At 41.9% G+C, this 14,611-nt stretch overlaps 1 protein-coding gene across 1 annotated transcript; it reads right to left on the reverse strand.

The window, feature by feature from the left end:
• Positions 1 to 6,940: 6,940 nt before the first annotated feature.
• Positions 6,941 to 14,359, reverse strand: SAMD7 (sterile alpha motif domain containing 7). The gene is given in 9 exon segments (XM_036389234.1): positions 6,941 to 7,213; positions 7,878 to 7,988; positions 8,251 to 8,372; positions 9,019 to 9,698; positions 12,036 to 12,114; positions 13,155 to 13,218; positions 13,220 to 13,292; positions 13,425 to 13,551; positions 14,257 to 14,359. Coding segments are annotated over 9 exon segments (1,632 nt in total).
• Positions 14,360 to 14,611: the final 252 nt, after the last annotated feature.

Consider the following 14,611-nt stretch of genomic DNA (forward strand, 5'->3'; position numbering starts at 1 on the left):
ACTTCTAGGTAGAGGGAATTGAAGTTTTTATGGTTACAATAAAACAATGCCTCATAAAAAGCAGGCAGACTGCATTTATTAAAAAATACATGCTTTAAGTTGGCAATAATTTTAACAGTGATTTCATGTGCTTGACTTACAGTAATACAAAGCACATCTGACATGGAGGCTTTCTTGCAGAAGAAGTTTTAGCCATCTGTAACTTACAGATGCTAATCTTACACGATGGCTGCAGTAAGGGCTTTGGCATGGTGCAGCTCTGACCCCTCTGCTCTCCCTGCACAGGCACAAGCAGAGCCTCAGCTGTGAAACTCTCCCTGCTCCATGGGAGATGCACTCTGGCCTCCTACTGAAGGCTGCAATCACCTGATGGGTCATCATCCCTCATACTTCTACTCTTGGGCTCTTTTAAAGTCTTAGGTCTTACTCCTCTATGCCCTCTGTCTCTTTGAATCTATTGCTGATTCACAAACCCACCTTTAATGCTCAGCTATTCATTTTGCAGGGTTTTTTTTTGGCATGGTATGTTATCTGCAGTACATCAGGCTATTTGCTGCCAGAAAAGCACCTTGGATATCTGGTTAATGTCTCTTTTTTTTTTTCTCTATAGAAATTTTAATTCACTTTTGTGAAACACTAAATTGCAGGAGCTCTTCCCAGGACAGCTGGGCATGGAGCAGCACAGGGAGCAAACCCATCACTTCAAGCAGATCTCTAAGAAAGGACTGAGGGATGGAAAATGGGCAAGGGAACGTGTAAGGCTCTGGATGGTGAATTTTAACCACTCTGGAGTACAGAGCAGATCATGACTGAGTCACACATGGAACAAGTTTATTCTTTCAGTCATCAGAATGGCAGAGCAGGAGAGAAGCAAGTGGCTGAATTCCAAGAAAGCCATGGAGTGGAAGTGAAGGTTCTTACAGCTTGTGTTTAATGTTAGTGTGTCTGTCAGCTGTGGGGCAGGCTGCAAAAAGAAACATTGCAGAACTAGGCAGTGAAGACACAGCCCATAAAAGGCCAACTGCCATTGTGATGATCACAGATTCAGAATTACTGTTGAGAAGGATGTTGCATACAAGTGGAGTGGTTTCCTCTTTCAACTGAAGCCAAACCAACAGAATTTCATTAACTCCTTTTCCCTCTTCTTCACCCCAGCTGTGTGATCTAATACAACAGGATGGATGCTGGAAGCTTGGCTCAAAAACCAGCTGGATACACTGATGGAACAAAAATACTTAATGAACTACCATTAAATATAGACATCACCTCTGTTTGCCTGGGAGATAGAAGCCTGGAAATAAAGGAATTATCCTAAATTCATTATTGCTTTGTTCCTGTGCTCTAATTTAGGTATCTTCTCTTGGCCTCTGGGGCAGGACACTGAGTTAGGTTTTATTCTTTGTGGTACATATTTTCTTATACCCTTATATTCACTTCTGTCAATTTTCTGGCCTTTGTGCTATGTCTGATTGCTTTGGGTTCAATCATCCTGGATCCAGAAAATGATGTGGGGTTACCACAGCTACAGCTGCAGCAGAAAGACAAGGCCATGTGCTGGCAATGGAATTACTGGTAAGCATGTCACTAATTACAGGGCAAAACAGACTGGAGGGACATTCAAAGGCAAAGCAAGTGTCAGTTCTGAACAAACAAACTTGCAAGGAGCTTCTCCTCTGGACACACAGATAATCCTTAAGGATTTGGAGGAGGGAGGGGAGAATGCACATTGGAAAGGAAGGAAAGAAGGACAGGAAGGAAAGGAAGGAAGGAAGGAAGGAAAGGAGAAGGAAGGAAATTCCCCAGCAATCTGTTAGGAGCCTTTTCCTCAATTGTCTACAGATGGTAGCATCCTGCAGGCTCTGGAGTGACCTCCCTTTTCATCCAGTCAGCTTCAACACTGAATGGGCTCAAAATATGAAGAATATGGGCTTTGTACTGCACAGCATCACATACTGTCAAGAAAGGTTCAGATAAAATCCACCCACAAATACATGAGTCATAACTCAGAAACATATTCCAATGTAGACATATCTTGAGTCACTTCCATCTCAAAAGCTTATAAATATTTAGTTAGCCACTTTGTTTTTAATTTAGCAGAACAACAAAGGTTTATTAGACAAATGTCCATAATTATCTTTCACTAAGAAAGTTCTTAAATACTTCCACTCTTGCAAGTTCCTTCTCCTTTCTGTACAACCCAGAATTATTAGGTGCATATAACTGACAAAAATTCTAATTGAACTAAAAACTAATTTCTCTGGTTCTTTGTAATTTGCACCTATTTCTAATATCAGATTTGTTCACTGTAAGAATATAATTTCATTTAAGCAGTAACTGGTGAGTACCTGGATACGTCTCTCCTGATATGGGCTGGCACATCAGCTCTTTCTAAAGACCATTGTCAATCAGACCCTGCTGGAGTCAGTGAGGATGTACATGGACACATGAATGAAAAATACATCAGTACATTTTCTGGAAGAACCAGCTTATATCTGTGTTTGCCAGTGGCAGGAGGAGAAGATAAGAATTACAATATTTAAGGTATAGCCTTAAAAAACCTACCTGTTATTGTCTTATAAAATCATAAATTTGTTGTTATGATTGCAAGTGTTTGAGTTAAAAATATTTTTTATGTAAGGATGCAAGTTTTGAGTTTACATCCCTCCATTTAACAGGCTGAACTGGAAGCCAGTGAGTGCTTTACAGACCACCTTCCACTGCAGAGTGCTCAGGGACTGCTGGAGTCCCACAAATCCCAGCTGCTCCTCCAGCAAAGCTGTTGGAACCTTGGAATAGAAAGATTATCAGCAAAGATTGGCTGATGAGCCAAGGCTGCAGCAAAGAACCAGGTTGGTTTGGTGCTTTCTTTTTTTTCCATGGTCAGTGGTGCTTTTTCTGTTTTGCCATTTTGGTTGGTTGATCTGTATGTCAGTAATTCACACACACAGACACTGTATGTGGTTTTAAATTTTGATAAATCAAAATGTCTATTCAAGCCTTTGCTGTGCTGTAGGGAAAAATACTGCATGATTCTCCATATAACATAGACAACAGGTTCTTTACTCTGGACTGAATTAAAGATTTGCATCCTTATCCACAGGGAAATTAGTAGTTCAGGAAGTTTGGGAATAGTAGCAGAACTAATGTCTGTCTGGAAAAACCAGACTTGGGTAAACTTGGGAATGGACAAAGGAAAGGACAGCATAAGGGCCAAATCAACAGAGTCATTCTTGTGGCCTCAGTACAGGTGATAGGAGGAGCAAAGCCTTCCCAAAGAAAGAGAGGAGCCTGGCAACTGCAATAACCCCCCAAAGCCTAAACAAATGAGAAAGGAGAGGTGAGCTTTTCTCTCAATATAGCAAATAATATTATACTGAAATTGCCATAGCAATAAAGCTACAGCTATTTATTATAGCATGGAGAGCTAATCAAAACCAACCATCAGAGGCAGCTGAACCCTGATGAACACTGGAGTTTGGAACTGGATGATCTTTAAGGTCGCTTTCAACTCAAACCATTCTGTAATTCTATGAACACTCAGCCTCATAAAGTAGACTTGTTATTTTCCAGTGAATAATAAAGGGCTTGGGTAGAACATTACCGTGGCAAGGTACCAAAACAAGAGCTGTATCTAGTTTTGGATGATTTCCTGTAAAAATTCTGATGTTGAAGGTGACTCAAAACACTGCACAACCAATCAACATTGTATGAGGGTAATTGGGAAGTTGAAAATACAAAGAATTTTTAGAGAGTTTAAAAACTAGAGTTGATTTTAAAAACCAAAGCGGGTTATTTTTTTCTGTTTCACATTCAAAGGATAATTTAACATTCTGAAAACTGTCCTTTGGCAGAATCACAATTGTATAAAGTCTTGGAATATAAACTTTTATAAAGTAGCTGGTGGCATGGGCATGGGTCAGTTTGAAATACCATCACCCTGGGAAACTATGTGCCTGTTCTTTTGTTTGTGTGCTGGATTAAAGTGACTGTCTGACTTGGACCTGGTGAGAATTCTGCATGACTTTTATAATATTATAGAATTTTTTAGAGATTATTCACCTGGGAAATTGATCAGAGAATTATCTATTTAGGTCCCTGTGAGTTGTATTCCACGTCATAATCATCTGCAACCTACATGAGACCAGAAACCCAGGTTGTTGTAGGAAAGACAAGCCATTTCTTCCTCTTCAGGAATTTTCTAAATCTGTTTTTATGATACAGGACCATTTTGCAATATGTTTGTTATACCTTTTTATTAATCTTGTCTTTAACGTTGGCACTATTAAAAAAATAAATTTAAATTGAAGTCTCTATCAGGAACTTCTACAATACCTCTTCAAAACATTCTCTTCTCTGTTAACTGCATCACTGCTATGGACTAATACAGCAATAGATGTTAAATGAAACATTCCTAATGATGCAACATGTATTAAAACACATCATCTGCATCCCATTGTGATTTTAGTTGCATTGCAGAAAAAATTAATGCAGTGGTGGCACAGGCACCAGAAAGGTATTAGGAAGCAGAGTTCTGCTAGCTTTTTTAGGTACTTGTGATTGCTACCTGAACCCCCTTGCAGCTGGAATAAACAATAAATGTCCAAAAAGAACATGAGAATCAGTAAGGCTTCAATGTTTACTTATAAACACAATTCCTGAAAACACATCAACCTCTGGAAATATTGCTCTGTCTACTGATTCTGTGTACTTTTAAATTATTTTTACCTTTTATTTTCATTCTCTCTGAAGTGTTTGTAGGGGAGGAAACATTCATTACCAGTGGTATTTCCTCCATTAGAAATAGACTTATGTCTGTTTAGGCAAATCCCTTTCCTTCCTATTTCACTTCACAGCTGTTTACCGTTCAGGGCTTATTGCATTTTGGCTGCTGCAGCACATCTCCCCCAGTACAGGAAGCTATGAAGTAATTCCTTTTGTCATTTTGGGCAGTATGTGCAAAGGATCGTATGTTTGGTGTGTTTTTTGTTTTTTTTTTTTAATTGCAGAAGTAATGCAAGACTGCAAACTTTTCATTCCAACTTGCTCAATTTTTGGCATTGTTCATGTCTGGCCCATTTACAAAAATAATCACACCCTTCAGAACCACATTTCAATCCTTCCTCCCTGGCATATGGGACTTGAAGTCAATATTTTCTGCTGTTACTTTAGAAAAACAAGTAAAGTTTCTTCATATCGTTGCCCTTAACACGTCCCTGGTACTTCAGGTGTGCTGCGTTTCCCTTCAGGGGGACAGCGGGTGACCGAGTGGCTTTGCAGCGACATCTCCTGGCCTGATTCCCCTGAACAGTGTCAGAGATTCCTCTCCCAGGGGGAGAAGCTCTCCTGTGGATTGAGTCGAATATTTCACACAGAGAGGAGGTAGGATGCCATTAGAAAACCAAGTCATTACCTCTGTTTAATCAGATAAGTGACATTGTCAGCATGATTGTCAATTGTACAAAAGATAAGTTAGAAATTGTTTTCATATGCTAAAAAGAATATAGATATTTGCCATTTCTCCAAAGGCTGCAAAGTCTGGACAGCATGGTAAGATGGACATCTAAGGCTGCTGTTGCAAACATCACACATTATCTAGTGCACAAATATAACAAAGACATAAAACAATTCCTCTCTGGCTAAAGTAAAAAAAAATAGAATTTGGAAATAATTCCCCTCCTTGTGTTTAGCCACTCACCATCTAAACAGCTTCATACCTCTTGGAGTTTCAGTACTTGAGGCCACACAATCTAAACTAAGGGGAGAGAATCTAAAGTAGCAACATACAGCAGGTCCACAATCTACCAACCCTCAATTTCAGAACGAGATTTTGTCAAAGATATTTGTGTGTCCTCTGGAGTAAAGAAGAGTTCTTGAGGGAAGAGAGTGGAAGTGTACCAACTTCCAAAGCCTGCGTGGAAAACCAGTGTAGGACCAAACGCCTAAAAAGAGAGCAAGGATAGGTCACAACAGGAATCACAATAAATGCTGGGGATTTGTCCTTAGCTAAAAGCTCTATTTCATGTCCTTGTTTGCTGTGAGATAATGACTCATCAGTAGCAGAAGTGAGAGGAAACCATATTCTTCCAGAGAACAGGGAGCTCTCAGGCTAAACTGATGGCCTCTCTCAAAGTGAAGAACACTGAAGGTGCTGCTGAGGGAAGGGCTTTCCATGCTCACCCAGGTGAGCCGATGGGAAGGGTGCTCTGGCAGGTGGCTTTGAGCCTGCTGCCTGCAGGGAGTGTCACTGTCCCAGTGACTGGCCTTGGTGGCTGAGGCTGGTGACTCTTCTCAGCTTGCAGTCACGAAAAGCAAATTCCAGCCTTGGTGATAAGAGTGCTTTGGAATAATTAAAATTGCTGTCACACATGGTATTTTCATGTTCAATCTGTGTATCTTTATAAGCTGTATACCCTTGCCAGGCACTTCAAAAGGCTTAGTTCTGGAGCAGCAATGGATTAACTCAAACTGCTGAGTCTGGGGTATATTTGTCTATATTCTGTAGGCAGTTCCATACTGTCCCAATGAATTCCATATGAATGTTCTGTATAAATTTTGTTCAACAGAAGCAGAAGTCAGATATGTTTGGAAGCTGTGACCTTTCTCAGCAGTTTCTCAGCTGCCCACTGGAACACATTGTACAACATACAGTGCACTCTGAGTCTCTGACATCTTTCAGTGATAACCCTGGACTTCAATGAAAAAATCAATTTACCTGTTAACTCTATTGGTATTCTTTTCAATGAATTGCACTTGAAAGTAATTGCACTAACCTATAGCTGCACTTCTGAATGCCTTTCAGATACAACAGTTGCAGGCTGCATTGGCAACTTATTTCCTTCAGCCCCAGCCTTACAGAGGTTTCAGGCTGTAGCTTCTTCTTAAACACTTTGTAACTAGAGGTTCCTGGATTATTAAAAACATGTTATGTCCTGGATTTAGCTCAACTTTTCTGGAAAGCAATCATCTGGAAGTCAGCCTGGGATCCAGCTGTGTCACATGGATTTTCCCTGCTTTCTGAAACCATCTGTTCCACTGCTTGGGAGGTTTCTGGGTCCTGGGAGCAGGGACTGTCCAGGGTGTCACCGCTGCTGTTGCAGTGCAGAGGGGAGGCCATGTCAGAAGGCTGCTCTGAGGGTTTCCCTGCAGCAGGAGGCAGGGACACGGACAGAGGGACATTCATCATGTAGAACACATTGCCCAGACGTCGGGACACCTTTAAAGACAAAGGCACGATTGCAGCAATTACTTCTTGCTGTTAAAGCCATTAACATCAGGCCTGACTCTGGTGCAGCAGCACCAGGGACATCCCAGGCATGCCAAAGGGTTAGCAAATTCTTGTGAAAAAAATCTTTTCCATTTTCACTCTCTTATATTTTTCTAGGCCCAGGTTGTGGAAGGAGCTTGTCAATACCCAGCTTAGGGCTGTTGGGCCTGCCAGCAGGATCCTCCTGCTCCCAGGGTGCTGCAGCATCCAGGGGCAGAGGGGAGGCAAACTGCCAGCCAGGAGTGGGGCAGGTGGTTGGAATGAGAGAAGAGTGAGAGAGTACAAGGGGTTAAGAAAAAGAAAAAGAACGAGCAACAACAGAAACACAGAGAGAGTTTATATTAGTGGATGAAATTAAGGGCAGAAAACTGCAAACAGCAAGGGAGAGTCTGTTACTGAAAAATGTCATATTCCTTACTGTCTCTCTGTGTGCCATGGTAACATGCAAGGAAGCAAAAGAAAACTTTGCTGGAGTGATTTATTTTCTCCCAATATTGTGGCAATTACCAGTGGGAAAAAAAAGTGCTTTAATTTGCAAAAATTAAATCTGCCATCTTCTGGCACTTCTATGCCTCTGTGACTCACCATCTTGGCATACATTTAATGATCGTACCTGAGAGCGGATTTTTAATGCTGGTCCGAGTTTTAATCCCATTGTATCCAGGAGATGTTCCTCTGTTAGCAGTGGAAGGGTTTCTCCATCAATAGCATGGTCTTTAAATATCTGATGAAATGATAAAACACATCAACACGTGTGCTAAAATAGACTTTGATTGTTATTTTTCATACTTAACCCTGAGGCATAAACAATAAAAAGAAGAAATAATTTTATTGCTTTTCTTTGTATTTATCTTCTAATGCACAAAGAAAACTATACTCGTAATTTTAGGGACAATCAACTACCCTCCTACATTTACATTTCCTTGCTGACATTTAAATCTAGATGGTCCTAAAGACCTGAAAATGTGGTGAATGTTTATAATCACCTGGGCATAATCTGAGCAGCCTGGGAGGCTGACAATGAAGTTGTGCACATCATCAACTGTCCACTTGCGAATGTCTTCGACAGAAGAAATGTCTTCTCCATTCAGGATCAGGCCATGGGCTCCTTTTTAGGAAGAAACACAGAAGTAATCTTGGAAAAATTTTGCTGGCAAATGAGGAGGAAATTATTGTTGTCATGATAATTTTTACACCTTTTCAGAACCTAATGTATTAACAGCAGGGTGTAGCCACTTGCAGATACAGGAGTCCTAGACACAAAATCACCAGGTAATGAGAAGAATCTGGTTCTGAAGGGGCTTTTTATGTGGCTTCTTTTGTTTACTGCTGGCACTGTACCTACCAGTCACTACACATACAAATCACGCTGCAGGACTTCCTCTAATGGGTGCATTATCCAGTGCTTTTTCTTCTTTGGACTTTACTGTTACTATAATCTGACTAATATTTCAGTAGAACAGATCCAAGTCTTTGCTAGTCTGTGGTGCCTACTGTGAGTTAGGACATAGAGAATAGTTGTGGGCTGAAGAGACAGGCTAACTCACAACTTCATTCAGCAATTTTGATTTTTTTTAATTGAAATTCCTTTTTAAGACATAAATACAGATATTACTGTTTGCAGCATTAGAATTCTACTTTTAGTTGCAATGACTCTACAAAAATTCACTTAAAACAGAGGGAAGAATTGAGAGACCAAATCAATAAAACCAGATTATATCAACATATGACTCTGATTTGGAGATTTGACAAACCTGAAGGTAGCAATGGGTTGTTGGGCACTGGAAATCCATATGGTAATGCTGAGAATGGGATTGCAGAAGGGTACAGGTACTTGTCATCAAAAGCAGCACAGGAGCTGTTGGCTTCCTTCTCATTTGTGTTGCTGCAGCTGGTGGTTTCAGTAGGAATGTCATGAGTAGCACAGTTTTTTCTCAAGCCTTGTTCAAACTCTTTGCAGTTCTTGGCAACTACTGCTGGCTCAGTCTGGTTTTTGCTCTGCTCGTGTTTGTTTGGTGTCTCCACCTCTACTTCCTTCTTGTCCTCTTTCTCCTCATCCACTGCAGCTGAGGCAGAGTCGGTGGATTTGTCATCTGCCTGGTTCTTTGTGCCGTTGGCGCTGCCCTCGGCAGTTTTGTGATTTCCAGCTCTCCTCCCTGGGCGGCGCCCCCTCTCCCTTTGCAGGGTGGTGACCGGCGGGTAGGGGCTGCCTGCCATCAGCATGCTGTTGCCATGGATCTCATCCAGGGTGGTCCTGTGGACGTACAGGTCGTTGGCAAGGTGCCCTTCGGGGAGTCTGTGCCTGCCACGGAAAGCAATGGGACTCGCTGGCATCCCGTGGTAAAGGAAAGGGGCTTCCAGGCCCAGGAGTCCTTTCCGATGGGCTTTCTCCATTTCCTTTTGCTGAAAAATAGCACTCATCTCCATTTCCATTCTAAGAGACACACAGAGCATGAGCAGTTAGGGCAGCTCGGTTCCTTCATCACCTTATTTTATTTCAGCAGCAGAATAAAACTCAGATAAATGAATAGGCAAGAGTACTGCTTGTTCTGTCTCTCCCCTATATTGCTGTGTGTTAGAGGGTACAAACTGCAGATGGAATGGCAAACCTGGCTGTATTTAATGTGCTGTCAGATACAGATATTAAGCTAAAAGAAAGGGAAAATACATCTTCCATGTCATGGCTCTGGAAAACACTTCAGACAAAAAAGTGTTATTTGCATATTGGCAATCCAGACATGAGGATTATATTCACATTTGGAAAATAGTCTCCAGAGTCTAGGGGTTGAAGACTAAAGAAAATAATTGATTTATATTATCACTCAGAAATTTGTACCGAAAACTGCAGAATCCCAGTGATATTGTAAATTATAAAGAGCAAGAATGACATTATCTATGGAACCTATGCATCTATTCAGAGTAAGCTAATGCTAAGTCTCTTGAGTAACCCTCCACAGTGCCTGGCACCTGAGCATGGTGCCTGAGAGTGTGAAAGGGTGAGATCCTGGTGGGAAGTGTTCAACTGATCTCCTTCCTTCTGGATGAACGCTCCAGAGTCTGTGCCAGCTTCCTGCTCCTGTCATAGTGGATGGGAGGGCTTGCCAGTGGGATACAAAGAATACAAGTATTTGTATTGTATTTGTAATAGTAGTATTTGTCTCTGCTGTAGCAACCTTTGCTGGCATCACCTTTCTCTGGAGCCAGGCCAGTGATCAAACAGAAAGGTAAAGCTCCTAGAGGAGCTTTGAGGAGCTTTCAGTGGGATTTCTGCATCTTTGGAAAAGAGCCTGTGAAGTAAAGCACTTTAAAGTGCATTAAGATAGCTTTCTTAACACTGCAATGAGTATAACAGGTCACAGAGAGCCTGATCTTCAGGAGAGTGTAAATTTGTCAGGAAAACAATTTGGGCAAAAGCTATCTATACAGATTTTTGGTATGAGGAGGAATTATTTGATCACACCATTCAGGGCTTTTTCTCTGTCTTCTTTTAATCTTTGAAACAACCTCCAACTCATTGACTTTCTGCTTTCAGAGATACAGAGGAAGTGTTTTGTCTATGTACCGTGTCCTTGTACGTTTTGCCTATTGTCATTACTCCCACCCAGCTTTTGAGGTGACAATAAACAGCAGAAAGCATTACATTCCTGCCTCCTCCTCCAGCTGAGATAGTGTGTTCCTGTCAGGACCAGCAAAAAGAGCTTTGGGATGAGGCAGAGTCCCTTGGAGAACAAGAATTTGAACCCAGGTGCTCAGCAACACAGCTGCACCAAGTGCAGGAGCACTGGAACAGCTGAAAGGAGCAAGTGCAGCCCTAAAGGGGACCTGTGGTTCAGAGAGGACATTGTCAAAGTGGCAGAAAGCTGGGGTAAAAAGTTTTTAAGTTGTAGGTGAGCTGTTTCGTGTTGGAGTTTTGCTGTTTAGTGGGCTGAGGGAAGAGCTTGAACAGGTAGGACCAGCTCTGATGTGGCTGTGGGTGTATGACATGGCCATGTTTGCTGCTTGTGGTTTCACTTGTTTTTCTCAGGGTTTTTGCCAAGTGGCAAGAGCTATGGGAAATGCATTGCTGATGCAAATCTTGTGCTTGGAGGAGTTCAGTAATCAAGCTTTGCTGACTAAAGAGCTCAAAACACTTCCGTCATAATTTTTTTCAGATGAATGTACAGAACTTGGCTGTTCTTTGCTCTTACTCTCACTGTGTGAGGGACACTTCCACTGGGTAGTGTAGCTCAGTGCAAGGAGGGGCTGAGGTTAGAGCTCCTCTGTGGAAATGGTGTGGCCATGAGGAAGGGCACTGCTGGTCTTTTAACCAGCTACAGACTACCCTGAAACTGGTACAAATAACTGGACTTTCTACAGTCACTCTGCTATTCCAACTCTTTGGTCAAACTAGGGAAGCTGCCCACCCTGCTTGGGTGGAGACACAGCTGCTTGTCCCAAGGGCCCAGCTACAGGCCTGAAGTGTTGTGTGTGATATCACACAGCTGCAAAGTTTGAATTTGTTTCTGAACTTTTGTAACTTCAGGATGTTTGGATCTGCACTTCAAGGGCTGTGGCTGTGGCTTGTTCTTTTCCTTAACCAAGCCGAGGGGTTTGTTTATTTTTGTTACATCGTTTTAAGAATAAAAGCAAAATAAGGTGAGCAGAAAGTAGTAGCTTCAGGCCTTAATTGATAAGGGCCCTCTGCTTCTTTGGGTGACTTGAAAAACAATCTCAATCACTTTGCTGCTTTAATCCTGGCATGCACCTCAGAGCAAAGCTTGCTATTGATTACCTGGCAATATTTTGCTTTTGAACCAGTTCTTGTCTTCTGGCCACAGCTTCCATGGATTCTGGCTGCAGAAAGCTGTATCCTTAGAGGGAAGTGGAATAAAAAAATCTTTAAAATTCATTGGTTTCCTCATACAAATGCACAACCCCCAAAGCCGTGCAGAGACACTTTTAAAAACTTTGTAAATCTTCAACTGTGGGCTTCACCAGGAAATTGATAGGATTTCAAATTAAATCCTATTTGTTGTCATTGTTTTGGTGGCAATATGTAGAAAGAACATGAAGTCCATCATCAGGTGTTTTAAGCATCAGATCTGTAGTTAGGAATACCTGCCATTAACCACAAAGGGTGGTTTTATTTGGTGCCATATGCCTTTGAAGTACATATAACTACCCAGAAAATAATAGCCCTCTGTTGAGCAAAGCAAACCTGCTCCTTCAAGACTGCTTTGCCTGGAGGCTGTGTAATTTTAAATTACATTTCCTCTTGAGATCCATGTTAAGGCAGGGAAAGAAGGTGAAATCAGAAATTTTTCTTGGTGTATTGATGTGACATTGAAAATACATTCACTCATCTCAAAGAAAAACTCTTGAGCTCATTATGTATAAAGTAATATGTAAATTTTTGTGCAGCATGACATGAATGCCATTGTGATGTCCAGCCTTCCCCTTGGAGTTGTGCCCTCTAATTTTGAGCCTTTATTTGAAAGGACTTGTACTTGCCCTACATAAATTAAATGGCATGTGGTATTATCATTAGAGAATATGATCAGTATAAAGCAGCCAATACTCATATAGGAGCAAGAGTAAACTGTAGTGTAAGGTGTTGATGAGGAGCTATTTTTTTAGCTATAGCCTTTTGTTTGGGTGTTAAAGTGCTTAGAAAATATAAAAATAAAAGGAGGGAACAAAAACATGCAAAAGACTGAGAACTGTATTTAACAAAGGATAAAATGGACATGCTTAGACCTAAACTGGCACAGGCTGCCTCCTTTTAGTGAGACTTCTAAATAAAATAAACTGTTATTGACTCTACCAATAAACCTATGGAAAACTAGCAGGTACAGCCAGCTTTCTGATCCACATGGTCCCACTTTTCAGGATGCAGAGGGTGCTTTGTTACCTGGGCCTGGGTAGACACGGTTGGACAGCAGGTTTGGCATGTTGGGGTGCTGTGGGACTGTGGGCTCCCAGGTGGGATGCTATGTGGATTTGTCTGGGGTCAGCTGAGGCCATCATTTCAGTCGAAGGTAGCAGATCTCTGAGAGGAAGAAAACCCATTCAGATATGCAGAGGATATCGTTTAGTTAAGAATAACCAAAGGTCTTTACAACCTCGGGGACAGCACACCGCGATTAACTGCAGTGCTGGAACAGAAACCGGTGCCCGGTACCTGTCCACCAGTCGCGGCTCAAACTGGGCGGGGATCGCCTGCATCCTCTGCTGGCCCGGCCCCATCAGCTGCGGGTTTACTGCCATCAGCTGGTTCCTCATCAGCATCTCCTGCCGCTGCCGCAGTTCTGCAAAGCACACACGGTTCTGCTCTCAGAGGGGTAGGTTAGGAAGTGATTCTGGCTGCGGTATAACCTTACCAGAAAAAAAATGTTTTGTTTTGTTTCCTCTAGTGCAATTCACACCTTTTTTAATAGCAGCAACTGAAAACATGTTTTCACTGGCACCTGAACGACTTTGTTTAAATAATGTAGATTTATTCAATCAAACTGCAGTAAAAATAAATAGGATGTGCTCAGTCAAGTGTATCAAAGGACAAATTACAATGAATAATAATTTACATAATACTGTGAAACAGAAGATAGCCATGGATGTTCAGTTCTCTGCTTGAGAGGGTTTTAATTTCTAATATGGGTTCATTTTGAGAAAAATCATACTAGGTGGAACCTGTGTTGTCATGAGAAAGCAGCTCTGGAAAAAAAAGCCCACAGTGGTGAACCAGAACATCATAATGTCCAGCTGTGGCTTTTGTTCTGAGTTCTTGTGTGCCATTTACTTGTCTTCCAGATGCTCAACATCTCTTAATCAAATACTGAATTCCAAGAGCCCTGTGTGTTAATTTTAATTACCTTAACCAAATACTTCTGCAGTTACTCCTAAGATAAATTTGAAATAACCTTTTAAAGACATGAAACGTGCTGCTGGCTGTTTCTTGTACGTGGTAGATGCCAGCAATGCTGTAGCCACAGTCAGTGGGGCTCCTTGCTGCTCACCTCCTGCTGCCATGCCGCCTGCCAGCCGGTACAGGTGCTTTTCCTCCAGGGATCCCTGTTCCCCCAGGATGGACATCTTCCTCATGTGCTCCCGGGGAGTCATGCTGCAGGGAGACAGCAACAACTCTGCTGCTGGAAAGAACCAAAGCAGCAGCACCAAAGACAGGAATAAGACATTCAACAATGAGAAGCAGAGAAGGTTATGCAGGTTGTTTCCCAGCTGAGCAGGTCACTGCTGGGTCCTTCCATGCCCGTGGGTTGTTTTCCATGTAGAAATTTCCAGTTTTCAGGACAAGGCAAATATTGCCCTTGCTTACACTGACTTGTTGGATCCTACAATGCAAGGAAAATCAGG

Source organism: Molothrus ater, chromosome 10 (assembly GCF_012460135.2).
Source record: "Molothrus ater isolate BHLD 08-10-18 breed brown headed cowbird chromosome 10, BPBGC_Mater_1.1, whole genome shotgun sequence".
NCBI lineage: Eukaryota > Metazoa > Chordata > Aves > Passeriformes > Icteridae > Molothrus > Molothrus ater.